The following is a 22,418-nucleotide window of genomic DNA, read 5'->3' as shown; positions in this document are numbered from 1 at the left end:
GATATTGTCACCAAGGGCTAGCATGTAGGTGAGGAAGAGAAGGCGGACAAGGATCGATCTTTGAGGGATTCTGGAAGTAACAGTGTGGGGCAGGGAAGAGATGCCATTGCTGGAAATGCTCTGGCTACAATAAAATAGGTAAGAGTGGAACCAGGTGAGCACAGTCCCACTGAGCTTGACAGCGGAGGAGAGGCGTTGGAGGAGGATGGTGTGGTCAACCGTGTCAAAGGCTGCAGACAGGTCAAGAAGGATGAGAAGGGATAATTTACCATCGTCACAGTCACATAGGATCTCATTTGTGACTTTAATAAGGGCCGTTTCTCAGAGATCACAGTCTCAGGATATGGGGTAGGACATTTAGGACTGAGATGAGGAGAAATTTCTTCACTCAGAGGATGGTGAACTTGTGGAATTCTCTACCACAGAAGGCTGTGGAGGCCAAGTCACTGAATATATTTAAGAAGGAGCTGGATAGATTTCTAGATACAAAAGGCATCAAGGGGTATGGGGAGAGAGCGGGTATATGGTGTTGAGAGAGAGGATCAGCCATGATCATACTGAATGGCGGAGCAGGCTCGAAGGGCCGAATGGCCTACTCCTGCTCCTATTTTCTGTGTTTCAGTACTATAGCAGGGGCGAAAACCGAATTGGAGAGGTTCAAACATGGAATTGCGGGAGAGATGCGCACGGATGTGGGAGGTGACAACACGTTCAAGGACTTGAGAATAAAGGGAGGCTGGAGATGAGTCAGTAGTTTGTAAGGACAGAGGGGTCGAAGGTAATTTTTTTGGGGGGGGTGGTGATGACAGCAGATTTGAAGGGAGGGGGACAGTACCTGAGGAGAAGGAACCGTTAACAATATCAGCTAACATGGGGACCAAGAAGGGAAGTTGGGTGGTCAGCAGTTTGGTGGGAATAAGATTGAGGGAGCAGGAGGTGGGTCTCATGGTCAAGATGAGCTCAGAGAGGGCATGATGGGAGATAGGAGAGAAACTAGAGGAAGATGGGAGTTCAGGGCGAGGGTAGGGGGGACCTGAGCTTGATGGACAAGGGGAAGGAGGGGAAGCTGCAGAGACAACTGACCCATTACCAATAAGTCATAATAATTCAAATGCCTAAAGCACTGAGAATGTTAGTGTGAGGAGAGTGATGCAGTGTGGAAACACTCCTGACTCTGCATTCCACAGGGGACAGTAAATGCTACTGGGGTTATTATAGAAACTGTGTAAACACTACAGACCCAGACCGTCCCCGAGTGGTGAGATTGAACAGGACCAGGTACAGTATAGACATCTGTGTAAATGCTGCAGCCCTGCCATGGGTGAGCAGCACCAGAGTCACTATGACATCGGACGCTAGCTAGGATACCGACCTCATCAAAGTCGGCAATGATCTCATTGAGCAGCTGCAGGCACTCCATTCCCTGCTGTTTGACTTCAGCTTGCGAGTAGAAATCAACAAAATCTGGGATCGATGCAAATATCACTCCAACATGATCATGGGACTCGCAAAAGAGCTCCTGAAACAGAGCAGAAAGAGCAGGAAGGGTCACATGTCAAATTTGTTATCAGGTAAAATAGTCATCAACATCACCAGAGGAGTCCTGCATTCATTAAAACACAGCGGGGCCGGCGTTAACGCGCAGCGGGGCCGGCGTTAACGCGCAGCGGGGCCGGCGTTGGCGCGCAGCGGGGCCGGCGTTGACGCGCAGCGGGGCCGGCGTTAACGCGCAGCGGGGCCGGCGTTAACGCGCAGCGGGGCCGGCGTTAACGCGCAGCGGGGCCGGCGTTGGCGCGCAGCGGGTTCACAGTTGCTTGGTTTCATTGGTCAGAACATTGAATGCAGGAGTTGGGATGTCTTGTTGAAGTTGTACAGGGCATTGGTGAGGCCACACTTGGAGTACTGTGTACAGTTCTGGTCACCCTATTATAGAAAGGATATTATTAAACTAGAAAGAGTGCAGAAAAGATTTACTAGGATGCTACCGGGACTTGATGGTTTGACTTACAGGGAGAGGTTAGACAGACTGGGACTTTTTTCCCTGGAGAGTAGGAGGTTAAGGGGTGATCTTATAGAAGTCTATAAAATAATGAGGGGCATAGATAAGGTCGATAGTCAAAATCTTTTCCCAAAGGTAGGGGAGTCTATAACGAGGGGGCATAGATTTAAGGTGAGAGGGGAGAGATACAAAAGGGTCCAGAGGGGCAATTTTTTCACTCAAAGGGTGGTGAGTGTCTGGAACGAGCTGCCAGAGGCAGTAGTAGAGGCGGGTACAATTTTGTCTTTTAAAAAGCATTTGGACAGTTACATGGGTAAGATGGGTATAGAGGGATATGGGCCAAGTGCAGGCAATTGGGACGAGCTTAGTGGTATAAACTGGGCGACATGGACATGTTGGGCCGAAGGGCCTGTTTCCATGTTGTAACTTCTATGATTCTATGATTCTATAAAGGAGGGACTTAAAGGAGAGAGGGAGGTGGACAGGCAGTGTGGGTTAGAGAGGGAATACCAGAGCATCGGGTTTATCCAGCTGAATGGTGGGGCAAAGGGAGGGTGAGTGCAGCAAAGGCAAGAAGATGGAGTCAGTGGCTGGCATTGATTGCTTTGGTCTTCCCAATGTTTAGCTGGAGGAAATTGCAGCTCATCCAGAACCGGATGTCGGACAGACAGTGGAATTGTGGTGAGAGGTACTGGAGAGCTGGAGCTGGGTGTCATCGTAGCGAGAGGTACTGGAGAGCTGGAGCTGGGTGTCATCGTAGCGAGAGGTACTGGAGAGCTGGAGCTGGGTGTCATCGTAGCGAGAGGTACTGGAGAGCTGGAGCTGGGTGTCATCGTGGTGAGAGGTACTGGAGAGCTGGAGCTGGGTGTCATCATGGCGAGAGGTACTGGAGAGCTGGAGCTGGGTGTCATTGTAGCGAGAGGTACTGGAGAGCTGGAGCTGGGTGTCATCATGTCGAGAGGTACTGGAGAGCTGGAGCTGGGTGTCATTGTAGCGAGAGGTACTGGAGAGGTGGAGCTGGGTGTCATCGTGGTGAGAGGTACTGGAGAGCTGGAGCTGGGTGTCATCGTGGCGAGAGGTACTGGAGAGCTGGAGCTGGGTGTCATCATGGCGAGAGGTACTGGAGAGCTGGAGCTGGGTGTCATTGTAGCGAGAGGTACTGGAGAGGTGGAGCTGGGTGTCATCGTGGTGAGAGGTACTGGAGAGCTGGAGCTGGGTGTCATCGTGGCGAGAGGTACTGGAGAGCTGGAGCTGGGTGTCATTGTAGCGAGAGGTACTGGAGAGCTGGAGCTGGGTGTCATCGTAGCGAGAGGTACTGGAGAGGTGGAGCTGGGTGTCATCGTGGTGAGAGGTACTGGAGAGCTGGAGCTGGGTGTCATCGTAGCGAGAGGTACTGGAGAGCTGGAGCTGGGTGTCATCGTGGTGAGAGGTACTGGAGAGCTGGAGCTGGGTGTCATCGTAGCGAGAGGTACTGGAGAGCTGGAGCCGGGTGTCATCGTGGCGAGAGGTACTGGAGAGCTGGAGCTGGGTGTCATCGTGGTGAGAGGTACTGGAGAGGTGGAGCTGGGTGTCATCGTAGCGAGAGGTACTGGAGAGGTGGAGCTGGGTGTCATCGTAGCGAGAGGTACTGGAGAGGTGGAGCTGGGTGTCATCGTGGTGAGAGGTACTGGAGAGCTGGAGCTGGGTGTCATCATGGCAAGAGGTACTGGAGAGCTGGAGCTGGGTGTCATCGTAGCGAGAGGTACTGGAGAGCTGGAGCTGGGTGTCATCGTAGCGAGAGGTACTGGAGAGCTGGAGCTGGGTGTCATCGTAGCGAGAGGTACTGGAGAGCTGGAGCTGGGTGTCATCGTAGCGAGAGGTACTGGAGAGCTGGAGCTGGGTGTCATTGTGGCGAGAGGTGGAAGCTCACCCATGTCTGGGAATGATGTCACAGGCGCAACATGTCGGTGAGGAAGAGGGGGGCCAAGGATAGATCTTTGGGGAATTTCTAAGGTGACAGTGAAGAGGTGGGAGAAGAAGCCATTGCTCGAGATGGTTTGGCGATGATACATAGAAGTTACAATTTGGAAACAGGCCATTCGGCCCAAACAGTTTGTGTTGCCCTTTACCTGCCACATGAGCAAATCGTTCTAATTACATTTACTCACCTTCAACCTCTTTTCCTTCATCCCCCTATCCAGTCTAATCCTGAACGTTGACAGTATCTGCCTCAACCACTGACCCTGGGAGTGAATCCCACGGCCTCACAACTCTCTGTGAAGAAGTTTCTCCTGCCCTCTGTTCTAAATCTCTTACATTTAATCTTGTTTCTCTGGCCCCTTGTTCTAGATCCTCAACTACTGGGAACACTACTTTCCAATGGGTAAGAGTTGGTCCGAGTAAGGGCATTCGCATTGAGCTGGACGATGGAGGAGAGACCTTACAAAAGTATGGTGTGATGAACTTTGTCAAAGGCTGTAGAAAGGTGGAAGAGGATGAAGAGGGATAAGGGTTACAGGCACGGGAAATGTCATTCACGACTTTGGTTCAGGCCATGTTGGTACTGTGGGAGAGGCAGAGACTTGATTAGAGGGATTCAAACAGAGAGTCGTAAGAGAGATGTACTTGGATCTGGGTGGTGACAACACACTCAAGAACTTAGGAGAGAAGAGGGAGGTTGGAGATGGGGATGGTAATTTGCAAGGACAGAAGGGTTAAAGGTGGATGTTTTGTGGAGAGGGGTAATGACAGCTGTTTCAGAAAAGGAGGAGAGGGAAGCACTTACAATATCAGCTCGCAGGGGGTCGAAGGGTCATTAGGTGGTCAGGAGTTTAATGGAAATGGAGCCAAGACAGTAGCCGGTGAGTCTCATGGACGAAATTAGCTTCGAGAGGGACATGGAGGGAGAAACTAGAGAGACAGGGGTCATTTATAAGTCTTTTATAAACATATAAAGAGTAAAAGGGTAGAGAAAGGTAAGGTGGGGCCGATTAGGGACCAAAAAGCAGATCTTCTTGTGGAGGTAGAGGTCATGGCTGAGGGACTGACTGAATACTTTGTATCTGTCTTCACTAAAATAGAGAATGCTGCCAATATCACAGTAAAGGAGGAGGGAGTAGAGAAATTGGAAAGGATAAAGATAGATAAAGAGGAGGCACTTAAAAGATTGGCAGTATTCAAAGTAGAAAAGTCACCCGGTCCAGATGGGAGGCATCCTCGGTTACTGAGGGAAGTAAGGGTGGAAATTGCGGAGGCTCTGGCCACAATCTTCTAATACTCCTTAGATATGAGGGGGGGGGGGGGTGCCAGAGGACTCGAGGATTGCAAAATCCACATAATAGACTTGTTAGCAAAATTAAAGCCCATGGGATTAAAGGGACAGTGGCAGCATGGATACAAAATTGGCTAAGGGACAGAAAGCAGAGAGTAGTGGTGAACGGTTGTTTTTCAGACTGGAGGGAAGTTTACAGTGGCGTTCCCCAGGGGTCAGTATTAGGACCACTGCTCTTTTTGATATATATTAATGGCCTGGCCTTGGGTGTAGAGGATATAATTTCAAAGTTTTCAAATGACACAAAGCTCGGAAATGTAGTAAACAGTGAGGAGGATAGTAACAGACTTCAGGAGGACAGAGACAGACTGGTGAAATGGGCAGACACATGGCAGATGGAATTTAATGTAGAGAAGTGTGAAGTGATGCATTTTGGTAAGAAGAATGAGGAGAGGCAATATAAACTAAATGGTACAATTTTAAAGGGGGTGCAGGAACAGAGACCTGGGTATGCACACACATAAATGTTTTAAAGGTGGCAGGCGAGTTGGTAAGGCTGTTAAAAACAACAAATGGGTTCTTTGGCTATATAAATAGAGGCATAAAATACAAAAGGAAGGACGTTATGCCGAACCTTTATAATCACTGGTTAGGCCCCAGTTGGAGTATTGTGGCCAATTCTGGGCACAACACTTTAGGAAGGATATGGCCTTCAAGAGGGTGTACAGGAGATTTAAAAAAATTTTTTTTTATTCATTCATGGGATGTGGGCATCCCTGGCAAGGCCAGCATTTATTGCCCATCCCTAATTGCCCTTGAGAAGGTGGTGATGAGTCGCCTTCTTGAACTGCTGCAGTCCGTGTGGTGAAGGTTCTCCCACAGTGCTGTTAGGAAGGGAGTTCCAGGATTTTGACCCAGCGACGATGAAGGAACGACGATATATTTCCAAGTCGGGATGGTGTGTGACTTGGAGGGGAACGTGCAGGTGGTGTTGTTCCCATGTGCCTGCTCCCATGTCCTTCTAGGTGGTAGAGGTCGTGGGTTTGGGAGGTGCTGTCGAAGAAGCCTTGGCGAGTTGCTGCAGTGCATCCTGTGGATGGTACACACTGCAGCCACAGTGCGCCAGTGGTGAAGGGAGTGAATGTTTAGGGTGGTGGATGGGGTGCCAATCAAACGGGCTGCTTTATCTTGGATGGTGTCGAGCTTCTTGAGTGTTGTTGGAGCTGCACTCATCCAGGCAAGTGGAGAGTATTCCATCACACTCCTGACTTGTGCCTTGTTGATGCTGGAAAGGCTTTGGGGAGTCAGGAGGTGAGTCACTCGCCGCAGAATACCCAGCCTCTGACCTGCTCTTGTAGCCACAGTATTTATGTGGCTGATCCAGTTAAGTTTCTGGTCAATGGTGACTCCCAGGATGTTGACAGTGGGGGATTCGGTGATGGTAATGCCGCTGAATGTCAAGGGGAGGTGGTTAGACTCTCACTTGTTGGAGATGGTCATTGCCTGGCACTTGTCTGGCACGAATGTTACTTGCCACTAATCAGTCCAAGCCTGGATGTTGTCCAGGTCTTGCTGCATGCGGGCACGGACTGCTTCATTATCTGAGGGGTTGCAAATGAAACTGAACACTGTGCAATCATCAGCGAATATCCCCATTTCTGACCTTATGATGGAGGGAAGGTCATTGATGAAGCAGCTGAAGATGGTTGGGCCTAGGACACTGCCCTGAGGAACTCCTGCAGTGACGCCTTGGAGCTGAGATGATTGGCCTCCAACAACCACTACCATCTTCCTTTGTGCTAGGTATGACTCCAGCCACTGGAGAGTTTTCCCTCTGATTCCTGTTGACTTCAATTTTACTCGGGCTCCTTGGTGCCACACTCGGTCAAATGCTGCCTTGTTGTCAAGGGCAGTCACTCTCACCTCACCTCTGGAATTCAGCTCTTTTGTCCATGTTTGGACCAAGGCTGTAATGAGGTCTGGAGCCGAGTGGTCCTGGCGGAACCCAAGCTGAGCATCGGTGAGCAGGTTATTGGTGAATAAGTGCCGCTTGATAGCACTGTCGACGACACCTTCCATCACTTTGCTGATGATTGAGAGTAGACTGATGGGGCGGTAATTAGTCGGATTGGATTTGTCCTGCTTTTTTGTGGACAGGACATACCTGGGCAATTTTCCACATTGTCGGGTAGATGCCAGTGTTGTAGCTGTACTGGAACAGCTTGGCTAGAGGCGCAGCTAGTTCTGGAGCACAAGTCTTCAGCACTACAGCCGGGATGTTGTCGGAGCCCATGGCCTTTGCTGTATCCAGTGCACTCAGCCGTTTCTTGATATCACGTGAAGTGAATCGAATTGGCTGAAAACTGGCTTCTGTGATGGTGGGGATATCAGGAGGAGGCCGATTTATTCGAATGGTCCCAGAGGTGAGCGGCTCGAGGAGCTGGGGTTATTTTCCTTAGAGCAGAGAAGGTTATGGGGAGATTTAATAGAGGTGTTCAAAATCATGAGGGGTTTTGATAGAGTAAATAAGGAGATAATAGGTTTCCACTGGCAGGAGGGTCGGTAACCAGCGGGCACAGATTTAAGATAATTGGCAAAAGAACCAGAAGGGAGATGAAAATTTTTTTTTAATGCAGTGAGTTGTTCTGATCTGGAATGCGCTGCCTGAAAGGGCGGTGGAAACAGATTCAATAATAACTTTCAAATGAGAATTGGATAAATACTTGAAAAGGAAAAAATGCACAGAATCTGTGTCCTCTGGTTACCGACCCTCTGCCAGTGGAAACAGTTTCTCCTTATTTACTCGATCATGATTTTGAACTTCTATTAAATCTCTCCATAACCTTCTCTGTGCTGGAAGATTCAATAAAATGGAGCTTTACTCTGTATCTAACCCGTGCTGTACCTGCCCTGGGAGTGTTTGATGGGACAGTGTAGAGGGAGCTTTACTCTGTATCTAACCCGTGCTGTCCCTGACCTGGGAGTGTTTGATGGGACAGTGTGGAGGGAGCTTTACTCTGTATCTAACCCTGTACCTGCCCTGGGAGTGTTTGATGGGACAGTGTAGAGGGAGCTTTACTCTGTATCTAACCCGTGCTGTACCTGCCCTGGGAGTGTTTGATGGGACAGTGTAGAGGGAGCTTTACTCTGTATCTAACCCGTGCTGTACCTGCCCTGGGAGTGTTTGATGGGACAGTGTAGAGGGAGCTTTACTCTGTATCTAACCCTGTACCTGCCCTGGGAGTGTTTGATGGGACAGTGTAGAGGGAGCTTTACTCTGTATCTAACCCGTGCTGTACCTCATTGTTCGGGTCTTTGTCTAGAAAGTGCTGTGCGACGTGACTGGGCAGTATGTTGTGCAGCAGACTCTCATTGTGCTTCCGCAGATCCTTCATCTCCTCCATTTCCTGTCTGGCCAGCAGCCTCCACAGGAAGTCGAGTCGGGCAGTCGCCTCGATCTGTCAGGCACAGAGGAAGAGAAGGAGAGTTGGTCAGACTGAATGCTGCCGGCATCGGGGGCATCCGTTCCTGATACTGCACTCCCCCCGGGGACAGGAAATCCTCCCCCCACCAGGATGGACATCCCCCCCATCCCCCCCACCCCCTGGGACAGACATTCCCCCCCTGGGCAGACATTCCCCACCCCCAGGGAGGGACATTCCCCTCCTCTCTCTCCCCCACCCCAGTACAGACATTCCCCACCCTGCCCCCCGGGGACGGACATTTCCCCCACCCCCCAGGGACAGTCATTCCCCTCCTTCCCCCCTCCCCCCAGTACAGACATTCTCTCACCCTCCCCGGGACGGACATTCCCCCATCCACCGGGGTCTGGCCATGTCCTCGTCAATCAGCCTAGACAGGGAGTGTCGCCAGGCCTTAAATGATGAGAAATCGCAGCCCCGATTCCTGCTCTTGGGACGCCCACAAACACTGTGTCCCGGAGAGGTCACTGCAATCTGAGCGGACTAATTTTGCTCCCCGACCTTCTATGGAGCAAAAGCAGGTAAATGGAGTTGAGGTGCAGATCAGCCATGATCTAATTGAATGGCGGAATAGGCTGGAGGGGCTGAATGGCCTCCTCCTGTTCCAATGTAACCCATGGGAGCACTCGGGCTGAGCAGCTAACTCAGCACTAAGCAGGGGATTGAATATGAAGCTGGGACTTTGTGGTCTCAGTGGATCAGCTGCCTATACCCAGTGAGGCAGCAGTCACCGTCAGTGAGAATTATCCAATCTCACCCTCGAGAAATAATCCCCTTCAGCAGAATTGCTGGAAAGCAAACGGGCAGAATTTCTCGGAGGGTCCAGCCAATCCCTCACTGTATCAGGCCCAAGACTAGTCCACCCCCAGGATTGGTATAGAGGTGTTGGAGCAGGCCCAAGACCTGGGCCTCAATTACATCCCACCGGCCAGCTGCTACTTGAAAAGAGTGGAAAGAAGCAGTTGGCCTGTGGCCGGCCGGTTAAAATTGCACAGCCTGGAGACTGCCCACTAGCTGGAAGGTAAATGGCGAAGGGGGGTTTGGGCCTAGTCTCCCTCGTCCTGGCCCCTCTAAGGAAACTTTAACATTGACCCTCAGTCTGAGGGAAGCTTTCACCAAGCAGGACATCTCATCACACCACGTTAAAAGGCCATCAGGGTCCAACTGATGTGATTGGACCCACATTTCGTGCATGGATGAGGCTTCCACCTGATTTAGGTGAGCATGTAATCAACCGCCAAAAATATGAGAGTGAGAATGAGGTGGGTGATTAAACCCCTCCCCACCTGAACAGAGGGCATAAAATCCCCCTCCCCACCCGAACACAGAGGGTTAAAAATCCCCCTCCCCACCCGAACACAGAGGGCATAAAATCCCCCTCCCCACCCGAACACAGAGGGTTAAAAATCCCCCTCCCCACCCGAACACAGAGGGTTAAAAATCCCCCTCCCCACCCGAACACAGAGGGCATAAAATCCCCCTCCCCACCCGAACACAGAGGGTTAAAAATCCCCCTCCCCACCCGAACACAGAGGGTTAAAAATCCCCCTCCCCACCCGAACACAGAGGGTTAAAAATCCCCTCCCCACCCGAACACAGAGGGTTAAAAATCCCCCTCCCCACCCGAACACAGAGGGTTAAAAATCCCCTCCCCACCCGAACACAGAGGGTTAAAAATCCCCCTCCCCACCCGGACAGAGGGTTAAAAATCCCCCTCCCCACCCAGACAGAGGGTTAAAAATCCCCCTCCCCACCCAGACAGAGGGTTAAAAATCCCCCTCCCCACCTGGACACAGAAGGTTAAAAATCCCCTCCCCACCCGGACACAGAGGGTTAAAAATCCCCCTCCCCACCCGGACACAGAGGGTTAAAAATCCCCCTCCCCACCCGGACAGAGGGTTAAAAATCCCCCTCCCCACCCATACACTGAGGGTTAAAAATCCCCCTCCCCACCCATACACTGAGGGTTAAAAATCCCCCTCCCCACCCGAACACAGAGGGTTAAAAATCCCCCTCCCCACCCGGACAGAGGGTTAAAAATCCCCCTCCCCACCCATACACTGAGGGTTAAACCGCTCCCCTCCACCCCGCCCCCACCACCCCTGGACACGGAGGGTTAAAAATCCCCCTCCCCACTCAGACACAGAGGGTTAAAACTCCCCCCTCCCAGCTTGGGCACAGAGGGTTAAACCACCCCCTCCCCATAGACAAGGCACAAAGAGACAGAGACAAATCATAGAAAAGTTACAGCACGGAAGGAGGCCATTCGGCCCATCGAATCCGTGCCGACTCTATGCAAGAGCAATCCAGCTAGTCCCACTCGCCCCGCCCTATCCCCGTAGCCCTGCAAATTTTTTCCTTTCAAGTACTTATCCAGTTCCCTTTTGAAGGCCGTGATTGAATCTGCCTCCACCATCCCCTCGGGCAGTGCATTCCAGATCCTAACCACTTGCTGTGTAAAAAAGTTTTTCCTCATGTCATCTTTGGTTCTTTTGCCAATCACCTCAAATCTACGTCCTCTGGTTCTTGACCCTTCCGCCAATGGGAACAGTTTCTCTCTATCTACTCTGTCTGGACCCTTCATGATTTTGAACAACTCGATCAAATCTCCTCGCAACCTTCTCTGTTCCAAGGAGAACAACCCCAGCTTCTCCAGTCTATCCACATAACTAAAGTCCCTCATCCCTGGAATCATTCTAGTAAATCTCTTCTGCACCCTCTCTAAGGCCTTTGCATCTTTCCTGAAGTGCGGTGCCCAGAACTGGACACAATACTCCAGTTGGGGTCGAACCAGTGTTTTATAAAGGTTCATCATGACTTCCATACTTTTGTACTCTATGCCTCTATTTATAAAGCCCAGGATCCCGTATGGTTTTTTTTTAACCACTTTCTCAATCTGCCCTGCCACCTTCAACGAATCGTGCACATAATCCCCCAGATCTCTCTGTTCCTGTACCCCTTTTAGAATTGTGTCCTTCAATTTGTGAGGCAAAGGAGGAGATTGCGGGGGCTCTGACACATATATTCAGAACCTCTCTGGCCACAGGGGATGTGCCAGAGGACTGGAGAACCGCTAATGTAGTACCATTATTCAAGAAGGGGAGTAGGGAAAAACCGGGGAACGACAGGCCAGTGAGCCTAACATCAGTGGTAGGAAAATTATTGGAAAAAATTCTGAAGGACAAAATTAGTCTCCACTTGGAGAAGCAAGGATTAATCAGGGATAGTCAACATGGCTTTGTCAAGGGAAGAGCATGTCTGACTAATTTGATTGAATTTTTTGAGGGGGTGACTAGGCGTGTGGATGAGGGTAACGCAGTGGATGTGGTATACATGGATTTCAGTAAGGCCTTCGATAAAGTCCCCCACAGGAGACTGGTCAAGAAGGTACGAGCCCATGGAATCCAGGGTGCCTTGGCACTTTGGATACAAAACTGGCTTAGTGGCAGAAGGCAGAGGGTGATGGTCGAAGGTTGTTTTTGTGACTGGAAGCCTGTGGCCAGTGGGGTACCACAGGGATCTGTGCTGGGGCCCTTGCTGTTTGTGGTCTACATTAATGACTTGGATATGAATGTAAAAGGTATGATCAGTAAGTTCGCTGATGATACAAAAATTGGTAGGGTGGTAAATAGCGAGGAGGATAGCCTCAGTCTGCAGGACGATATAGATGGGTTGGTCAGATGGGCGGAACAGTGGCAAATGGAATTTAACCCGGAAAAGTGCGAGGTGATGCACTTTGGAGGGACTAACAAGGCAAGGGAATACACAATGAATGGGAAGACCCTAGGCAAGACAGAGGGTCAGAGGGATCTTGGTGTGCAAGTTCACAGATCCCTGAAGGCGGCGGAACAGGTAGATAAGGTGGTAAAGAAGGCATATGGGATACTTGCCTTTATTAGCCGAGGCATAGAATATAAGAGCAAGGAGGTTATGATGGAGCTGTATAAAACACTGGTTAGGCCACAGCTGGAGTACTGTGTGCAGTTCTGGTCGCCGCACTACAGGAAGGATGTGATCGCTTTGGAGAGGGTGCAGAGGAGATTCACCAGGATGTTACCAGGGCTGGAGCGCTTCAGTTATGAAGAGAGACTGGGAAGATTGGGTTTGTTTTCCTTGGAGCAGAGGAGGCTGAGGGGGGACATGATTGAGGTGTACAAAATTATGAGGGGCACAGATAGGATGGATACTAAGGAGCTTTTTCCCTTCGTTGAGGGTTCTATAACAAGGGGGCATAGATTCAAGGTAAAAGGTGGGAGGATTAGAGGGGATTTGAGAAAGAACTTTTTCACCCAGAGGGTGGTTGGAGTCTGGAACTCACCGCCTGAGAGGGTTGTGGAGGCAGGAACCCTCACAACATTCAAGAAGCATTTGGATGAGCACTTGAAATGCCATAGCATACAAGGCTACGGACCAAATGCTGGAATATGGGATTAGATTAGACTGGGCTTGATGGCCGGTGCGGACACGATGGGCCGAAGGGCCTCTATCCGTGCTGTATAACTCTATGACTCTATGACTCTAGTTTATATTGCCTCTCCTCATTCTTCCTACCGACGTGCATCACTTCGCATTTTTCTGCGTTAAATTGCATCTGCCATGTGTCCGCCCATTCCACCAGCCTGTCCATATCCTCTTGAAGTCTATCACTATCCTCCTCACTGTTCACTACACTTCCAAGTTTTGTGTCATCTGCAAATTTTGAAATTGTGCCCTGTACACCCAAGTCTAAGTCATTAATATATATCAAGAAAAGCAGTGGTCCCAGCACCGACCCCTGGGGAACACCACTGTACACCTCCCTCCAGTCCGAAAAACAACTGTTCACCACTACTCTCTGCTTCCTGTCACTTAGCCAATTCTGTATCCATGTTGCTATTGCCCCCTTTATTCCATGGGCCGCAATCTTGATGATAAGCCTATTATGCAGCACTTTATCAAACGCCTTTTGAAAGTCCATATACACCACATCAACCGCATTGCCCTCATCTATCCTCTCTGTTACCTCATCAAAAAACTCTATCAGTTAGTTAAACACGATTTGCCTTTAACAAACCCGTGCTGGCTTTCCTTAATTAATTCACACTGTTAATTCTGTCCCAGATTATCTTTTCTGAAAGTTTTCTCACCACTGAGGTTAAACTGACTGGCCTGTAGTTGCTGGGTTTATCCTTAAACCATTTTTTGAACAAGGGTGTAACATTTGCAATTCTCCAGTCCTCTGGCACCACCCCCGTACCTAAGGATGTTTGGAAGATTATGGCCAGTACCTCCGCAATTTCCACCCTTACTCCCCTCAGTAACCTTGGATGCATCCCATCCAGACCAGGTAACTTATCTACTTTGGGTAGTAGGGTAAATAGGGAGACTCGTGCGGAGAAATAGAGAGAGAGACGCAAATGGACAGGCAGAGAAAGAAACGGTAATACAGAGAGAAACAGAGGTAGACACACAGACCCACACACACCACCCTTCCTCCACACATGTAGCAAATGCAGAGAACAGCCTCCAGTTTAGCAGCGGTACCTGTCGTCCTTGGTAAAAGACTGCCACGACAAACATGAACATCAGCATAAAGGTGATTCCCCTCTGCCACTTGTAGAGGGTTCTGGGTGCAGAGAGACAAAAACATTAATTAAACACATCTGCAAAAATGTTACAATTTCTCACGTGTTTCCCAGGCCCGGGAGGAGAGTGTTTCCCAGGCCCGGGAGGAGAGTGTTTCCCAGGCCCGGGAGGAGAGTGTTTCCCAGGCCCGGGAGGAGAGTGTTTCCCAGGCCCAGGAGGAGAGTGTTTCCCAGGCCCGGGAGGAGAGTGTTTCCCAGGCCCAGGAGGAGAGTGTTTCCCAGGCCCGGGAGGAGAGTGTTTCCCAGGCCCAGGAGGAGAGTGTTTCCCAGGCCCGGGAGGAGAGTGTTTCCCAGGCCCAGGAGGAGAGTGTTTCCCAGGCCCAGGAGGAGAGTGTTTCCCAGGCCCAGGAGGAGAGTGTTTCCCAGGCCCAGGAGGAGAGTGTTTCCCAGGCCCAGGAGGAGAGTGTTTCCCAGGCCCAGGAGGAGAGTGTTTCCCAGGCCCAGGAGGAGAGTGTTTCCCAGGCCCAGGAGGAGAGTGTTTCCCAGGCCCAGGAGGAGAGTGTTTCCCAGGCCCGGGAGGAGAGTGTTTCCCAGGCCCAGGAGGAGAGTGTTTCCCAGGCCCAGGAGGAGAGTGTTTCCCTGGCCCGGGAGGAGAGTGTTTCCCAGGCCCGGGAGGAGAGTGTTTCCCAGGCCCAGGAGGAGAGTGTTTCCCAGGCCCGGGAGGAGAGTGTTTCCCAGGCCCAGGAGGAGAGTGTTTCCCAGGCCCGGGAGGAGAGTGTTTCCCAGGCCCAGGAGGAGAGTGTTTCCCTGGCCCAGGAGGAGAGTGTTTCCCTGGCCCGGGAGGAGAGTGTTTCCCAGGCCCAGGAGGAGAGTGTTTCCCAGGCCCAGGAGGAGAGTGTTTCCCAGGCCCAGGAGGAGAGTGTTTCCCAGGCCCAGGAGGAGAGTGTTTCCCAGGCCCAGGAGGAGAGTGTTTCCCAGGCCCAGGAGGAGAGTGTTTCCCAGGCCCAGGAGGAGAGTGTTTCCCAGGCCCGGGAGGAGAGTGTTTCCCTGGCCCAGGAGGAGAGTGTTTCCCAGGCCCAGGAGGAGAGTGTTTCCCAGGCCCAGGAGGAGAGTGTTTCCCAGGCCCAGGAGGAGAGTGTTTCCCAGGCCCAGGAGGAGAGTGTTTCCCAGGCCCAGGAGGAGAGTGTTTTCCTGGCCCAGGAGGAGAGTGTTTTCCTGGCCCAGGAGGAGAGTGTTTCCCAGGCCCAGGAGGAGAGTGTTTCCCAGGCCCAGGAGGAGAGTGTTTCCCAGGCCCAGGAGGAGAGTGTTTCCCAGGCCCAGGAGGAGAGTGTTTCCCAGGCCCAGGAGGAGAGTGTTTCCCAGGCCCAGGAGGAGAGTGTTTCCCAGGCCCAGGAGGAGAGTGTTTCCCAGGCCCAGGAGGAGAGTGTTTCCCAGGCCCAGGAGGAGAGTGTTTCCCAGGCCCAGGAGGAGAGTGTTTCCCAGGCCCAGGAGGAGAGTGTTTCCCAGGCCCGGGAGGAGAGTGTTTCCCAGGCCCAGGAGGAGAGTGTTTCCCAGGCCCAGGAGGAGAGTGTTTCCCAGGCCCAGGAAGAGAGTGTTTCCCAGGCCCAGGAGGAGAGTGTTTCCCAGGCCCAGGAGGAGAGTGTTTCCCAGGCCCAGGAGGAGAGTGTTTCCCAGGCCCAGGAGGAGAGTGTTTCCCAGGCCCAGGAGGAGAGTGTTTCCCTGGCCCGGGAGGAGAGTGTTTCCCAGGCCCAGGAGGAGAGTGTTTCCCTGGCCCGGGAGGAGAGTGTTTCCCAGGCCCGGGAGGAGAGTGTTTTCCTGGCCCAGGAGGAGAGTGTTTCCCAGGCCCAGGAGGAGAGTGTTTCCCAGGCCCAGGAGGAGAGTGTTTCCCAGGCCCAGGAGGAGAGTGTTTTCCTGGCCCAGGAGGAGAGTGTTTCCCAGGCCCAGGAGGAGAGTGTTTCCCAGGCCCAGGAGGAGAGTGTTTCCCAGGCCCAGGAGGAGAGTGTTTCCCTGGCCCAGGAGGAGAGTGTTTCCCAGGCCCAGGAGGAGAGTGTTTCCCAGGCCCGGGAGGAGAGTGTTTCCCTGGCCCAGGAGGAGAGTGTTTCCCAGGCCCAGGAGGAGAGTGTTTCCCAGGCCCAGGAGGAGAGTGTTTCCCAGGCCCAGGAGGAGAGTGTTTCCCTGGCCCAGGAGGAGAGTGTTTCCCAGGCCCAGGAGGAGAGTGTTTCCCAGGCCCGGGAGGAGAGTGTTTCCCAGGCCCGGGAGGAGAGTGTTTCCCAGGCCCAGGAGGAGAGTGTTTCCCTGGCCCGGGAGGAGAGTGTTTCCCAGGCCCAGGAGGAGAGTGTTTCCCTGGCCCGGGAGGAGAGTGTTTCCCAGGCCCAGGAGGAGAGTGTTTCCCAGGCCCAGGAGGAGAGTGTTTCCCAGGCCCGGGAGGAGAGTGTTTCCCTGGCCCGGGAGGAGAGTGTTTCCCAGGCCCGGGAGGAGAGTGTTTCCCAGGCCCGGGAGGAGAGTGTTTCCCAGGCCCAGGAGGAGAGTGTTTCCCAGGCCCGGGAGGAGAGTGTTTCCCTGGCCCAGGAGGAGAGTGTTTCCCAGGCCCAGGAGGAGAGTGTTTCCCAGGCCCAGGAGAAGAGTGTTTCCCAGGCCCAGGAGGAGAGTGTTTTCCTGGCCCAGGAGGAGAGTGTTTCCCAGGCCCAGGAGGAGAGTGTTTCCCAGGCCCGGGAGGAGAGTGTTTCCCAGGCCCGGGAGGAGAGTGTTTCCCAGGCCCGGGAGGAGAGTGTTTCCCAGGCCCAGGAGGAGAGTGTTTCCCAGGCCCGGGAGGAGAGTGTTTCCCTGGCCCAGGAGGAGAGTGTTTCCCAGGCCCAGGAGGAGAGTGTTTCCCAGGCCCAGGAGGAGAGTGTTTCCCAGGCCCAGGAGGAGAGTGTTTTCCTGGCCCAGGAGGAGAGTGTTTCCCAGGCCCAGGAGGAGAGTGTTTCCCAGGCCCGGGAGGAGAGTGTTTCCCTGGCCCGGGAGGAGACTCGGAGCGGAGCTACAGGCGGGAACGGACCCAGGAGAGAGCGCGGGACTCGGAGACTAAAGGCAATCTGAGAAAAAACAAGGAGTGACGTCACAGGACAGCAGGTAGGTGATTAGCTGCGGAGCGGAGGGAGCGTCTGATAAAAGGTGGGATTTCAGAGGGAGCTGCGACCGAGTTCGAAGTGACGTCAGGAATCAGATCGGGACGCAACACAGGGGAGGCACCTGATTGATGAGTAGGTTCAGGTGAGTATTTCCACTTATCTACAGTAACTAAAGTAAAAAGAAAGGGAAGGTCTGCAGGTCTTATTGGAAGTAGCGTTTATTTTTTAGTGAATCAAGGTCCCGAGTGTAGTTAACATTCTCTAAATTAAGAACAATTTAAAGGAGGAAACTCCTTAAAGGGAGTGGTAAGTAGTTTTTCTTTCCTTTTTTTTTCTCTTGACATTGTAGTTGTTGTTAAGCTAACTTAAGGGTTAAGTCATGGCAGGAGATCCCAGACCCGTGTCATGTTCCTCTTGTGGGATGTGGGAATTCAGGGCTCCTTCCTGTATCCCTGATTCCTTCACCTGCGGGAAGTGTGTCCAGCTGCAGCTACTGTTTGACCGCTTGACGGCTCTGGAGCTGCGGATGGACTCACTTTGGAGCATCCGCGATGCTGAGAAAGTCGTGGATAGCACGTTCAGTGAGTTGGTCAAACCGCAGATAAAAATTACTGAGGGAGATAGTGAATGGGTGACCAACAGACAGAGGAAGAGTAGGAAGGCAGTGCAGGGGTCCCCTGCGGTCATCTCCCTCCAAAACAGGTATACCGTTTTGGATACTGTTGGGGGACATGGCTCACCAGGGGAAGGTGACAGCGGCCAGGTTCATGGCACCGTGGCTGGCTTTGCTGCACAGGAGGGCAGGAAAAAGAGTGGCAGAGCTATAGTGATAGGGGACTCGATTGTAAGGGGAATAGACAGGCATTTCTGCGGACGCAACCGAGACTCCAGGATGGTATGTTGCCTCCCTGGTGCAAAGGTCAAGGATGTCTCGGAGCGGCTGCAGGACATTCTGGAGGGGGAGGGTGAACAGCCAGTTGTCGTGGTGCATATAGGTACCAACGATATAGGTAAAAAACAGGATGAGGTCCTACAAGCTGAATTTAGGGAGTTAGGAGTTAAACTAAAGAGTAGGACCTCAAAGGTAGTAATCTCAGGATTGCTACCAGTGCCACGGGCTAGTCAGAGTAGGAATGACAGGATAGCTAGGATGAATACGTGGCTTGAGAGATGGTGCAAGAGGGAGGGATTCAAATTCCTGTGCCATTGGAACTGGTTCTGGGGGAGGTGGGACCAGTACAAATTGGACGGTCTGCATCTGGGCAGGACTGGAACCAATGTCCGAGGGGGAGTGTTTGCTCGTGCTGTTGGGGAGGGTTTAAACTAATGTGGCAGGGGGATGGGAACCGATGCAGGAAGTCAGTGGGAAATAAAGTGGTGACAGAAACAAAAGGCAGTAAGGGAGAGTGTACAGAACATGACCGGACAGATGGTCTGAGAAAGCAGGGCAAAGACCAAGGGAAGTCTAGATTAAACTGCATTTATTTCAATGCAAGAAGTCTGATGGGCAAGGTAGATGAACTCAGGGCATGGATGGGTACATGGGACTGGGATGTTATAGCTATTACTGAAACATGGCTAAGGGAGGGGCAGGACTGGCAGCTCAATGTTCCAGGGTACAGATGCTATAGGAAAGATAGAGCAGGAGGTAAGAGAGGAGGGGGAGTTGCGTTCTTGATTAGGGAGAACATATATAAAAAGAAAAAGGGTGGCTAAGGCAAACGTAGGTCCTTTAGAGGATGAGACCGGGAAATTAATGGTGGGATACATGGAGATGGCAAAAATGCTGAACAAATATTTTGTTTCAGTCTTTACGGTAGAGGACACTAAGAATATCCCAACACTGGACAAACAGGGGGCTCTAGGGGGGGAGGAGCTAAATATGATTAAAATCACTAAGGAATTGGTACTCAGTAAATTAATGGGACTCAAGGTGGATAAATCCCCTGGACCTGATGGCTTACATCCTGGGGTCTTGAGGGAAGTGGCAGTAGGGATTGTGGATGCTTTGGTAATAATTTTCCAAAATTCTCTGGACTCGGCAAAGGTCCTGGCAGATTGGAAAACTGCCAATGTAACACCCTTATTTAAAAAGGGTAGTAGGCAGAAAGCTGGAAATTATAGACCAGTTAGCTTAACATCTGTGGTGGGTAAAATTTTGGAGTCTATCATTAAGGAGACAGTAGCGGAACATTTGGATAAACATAATTTAATAGGACAAAGTCAGCATGGCTTTACGAAGGGGAAGTCGTGTCTGACAAATTTGCCTGAGTTCTTTGAGGACATAACGTACAGGGTGGATAAAGGGGAACCAGTGGACGTAGTGTATTTAGACTTCCAGAAGGCATTCGACAAGGTGCCACATAAAAGATTATTGCTCAAGATAAAGAATAACTGGATTGGGGGTAATATTCTGGCATGGGTGGAGGATTGGTTATCTAACAGGAAGCAGAGAGTTGGGATAAATGGTACATTCTCGGACTGGCAACCAGTAGCCAGTGGTGTTCCGCAGGGGTCGGTGCTGGGTCCCCAACTCTTTACAATCTATATTAACGATTTGGAGGAGGGGACCGAGTGTAACATATCAAAGTTTGCAGATGATACAAAGATGGGAGGGAAAGTAGAGAGTGAGGAGGACATAAAAAACCTACAAGGGGATACAGACAGGCTGGGTGAGTGGGCGGAGATTTGGCAGATGCAATACAATATTGGAAAATGTGAGGTTATGCACTTTGGCAGGAAAAATCGGAGAGCAAGTTATTATCTTAATGGCGAGAAACTGGAAAGTACTGCAGTACAAAGGGATCTGGGGGTCCTAGTGCAAGAAAATCAAAATTAGTATGCAGGTGCAGCAGGTGATCAAGAAAGCCAACGGAATGTTGGCTTTTATTGCTAGGGGGATAGAATATAAAAACAAGGAGGTATTGCTGCAGTTATATAAGGTATTGGTGAGACCGCACCTGGAATACTGCACACAGTTTTGGTCTCCATACTTAAGAAAAGACATACTTGCTCTCGAGGCAGTACAAAGAAGGTTCACTCGGTTAATCCCGGGGATGAGGGGGTGGACATATGAGGAGAGGTTGAATAGATTGGGACTCTACTCATTGGAGTTCAGAAGAATGAGAGGCGATCTTATTGAAACATATAAGATTGTGAAGGGGCTTGATCGGGTGGATGCGGTAAGGATGTTCCCAAGGATGGGTGAAACTAGAACTAGGGGGCATAATCTTAGAATAAGGGGCTGCTCTTTCAAAACTGAGATGAGAGAAACTTCTTCACTCAGAGGGTGGTAGGTCTGTGGAATTTGCTGCCCCAGGAAGCTGTGGAAGCTACATCATTAAATAAATTTAAAACAGAAATAGACCGTTTCCTAGAAGTAAAGGGAATTAGGGGTTATGGGGAGCAGGCAGGGAATTGGACATGAATTTAGATTTGAGGTTAGGATCAGATCAGCCATGATCTTATTGAATGGTGGAGCAGGCTCGAAGGGCCGATTGGCCTACTCCTGCTCCTATTTCTTATGTTCTTATGTAACATCACAGCAGTAGTGAGAGGGGATATATCCGAGGGTTCGCCCACTGAGTCTATATGGGTAGAACTGAAAAATAAGAAGGGAGAGATCACTTTGAAAGGATTGTACTACAGACCCCCAAATAGTCAACGGGAAATTGAGGAGCAAATATGTAAGGAGATTACAGACAGCTGCAAGAAAAATAGGGTGGTAATAGCAGGGGACTTTAACTTTCCCAACATTGACTGGGACAACCATAGCATTAGGGGCTTGGATGGAGAGAAATTTGTTAAGTGTATTCGGGGTACGGTAGCATAGTGGTTATGTTACTGGGCTAGTAATCCAGAGGCCTGGACTAAAATCCAGAGTCATGAGTTCAAATCCTGCCATGGCAGCTGGCGAATTTAAATTCAATTAATTAAATAAAAATCTGGAATTAAAATACCAGTATCAGTAATGATGGCCATGAAACTACCAGATTGTCGTAAAAACCCATCTGGTTCACTAATGTCCTTTCGGGAAGGAAACCTGCTGTCCTTACCCGGTCTGGCCAATATGTGACTCCAGACCCACAGCAATGTGGTTGATTCTTAATTGCCCTCTGAAATGGCCTAGCAAGCCACTCAATTGTAAATTCTAACTCCTTTCCTGCAGCGGTTCAAGAAGGCGGCTCACCACCACCTTCTCAAGGGCAATTAGGAATGGGCAATAAATGCTGGCCTTGCCAGTGACGCCTGCATCCTGTGAACGAATTTTTAAAAAAATAAAAAATTCAGGAGGAATTTCTCATTCAGTATGTGGATGGCCTGACCAGAGAGGGGGCAAAACTTGACCTCCTCTTGGGAAATAAGGAAGGGCAGGTGACAGAAGTGTTAGTGAGGGATCACTTTGGGACCAGTGATCATAATTCCATTAGTTTTAAGATAGCTATGGAGAAGGATAGGTCTGGTCCAAAAGTTAAAATTCTAAATTGGGGAAAGGCCAATTTTGATGGTATTAGACAGGAACTTTCAGAAGTTGATTGGGAGAGTCTGTTGGCAGGCAAAGGGATGTCTGGTAAGTGGGAGGCTTTCAAAAGTGTGTTAACCAGGGTTCAGGGTAAGCACATTCCTTGTAAAGTGAAGGGCAAGGCTGGTAGAAGTAGGGAACCTTGGATGACTCGGGAGATTGAGGCCCTAGTCAAAAAGAAGAAGGAGGCATATGACATGCATAGGCAGCTGGGATCAAGTGGATCCCTTGAAGAGTATAGAGATTGCCGGAGTAGAGTTAAGAGAGAAATCAGGAGGGCAAAAAGGGGACATGAGATTGCTTTGGCAGAAGGCAAAGGAGAATCCAAAGAGCTTCTCCAAATACATAAAGGGCAAAAGAGTAACTAGGGAGAGAGTAGGGCCTCTTAAGGATCAACAAGGTCATCTATGTGCGGAACCACAAGAGATGGGTGAGATCCTGAATGAATATTTCACATCGGTATTTACGGTTGAGAAAGGCATGGATGTTAG

General features: G+C 50.9%; 1 protein-coding gene across 1 annotated transcript in view; it reads right to left on the bottom strand.

Annotated features, from left to right (window-relative positions):
• Positions 1-22,418, bottom strand: part of LOC137324286 (adenylate cyclase type 8-like) — a 149,315-nt gene that overhangs the window by 10,704 nt on the left and 116,193 nt on the right. Inside the window, exons 13-15 of the mRNA XM_067988427.1 lie at positions 14,255-14,336; positions 8,549-8,707; positions 1,373-1,519 (exon numbers count right to left, since the gene is read on the bottom strand). Coding sequence (XP_067844528.1) covers positions 1,373-1,519; positions 8,549-8,707; positions 14,255-14,336 — 388 coding nt within the window. The remainder of the gene's footprint in view (positions 1-1,372; positions 1,520-8,548; positions 8,708-14,254; positions 14,337-22,418) is intronic.

The sequence above is a fragment of the Heptranchias perlo genome, chromosome 8 (assembly GCF_035084215.1).
Source record: "Heptranchias perlo isolate sHepPer1 chromosome 8, sHepPer1.hap1, whole genome shotgun sequence".
NCBI classification, from domain to species: domain Eukaryota; kingdom Metazoa; phylum Chordata; class Chondrichthyes; order Hexanchiformes; family Hexanchidae; genus Heptranchias; species Heptranchias perlo.
The sequence above is the reverse complement of the archived record's forward strand: the minus strand, read 5'-3'. Positions and strand labels throughout refer to the sequence as shown.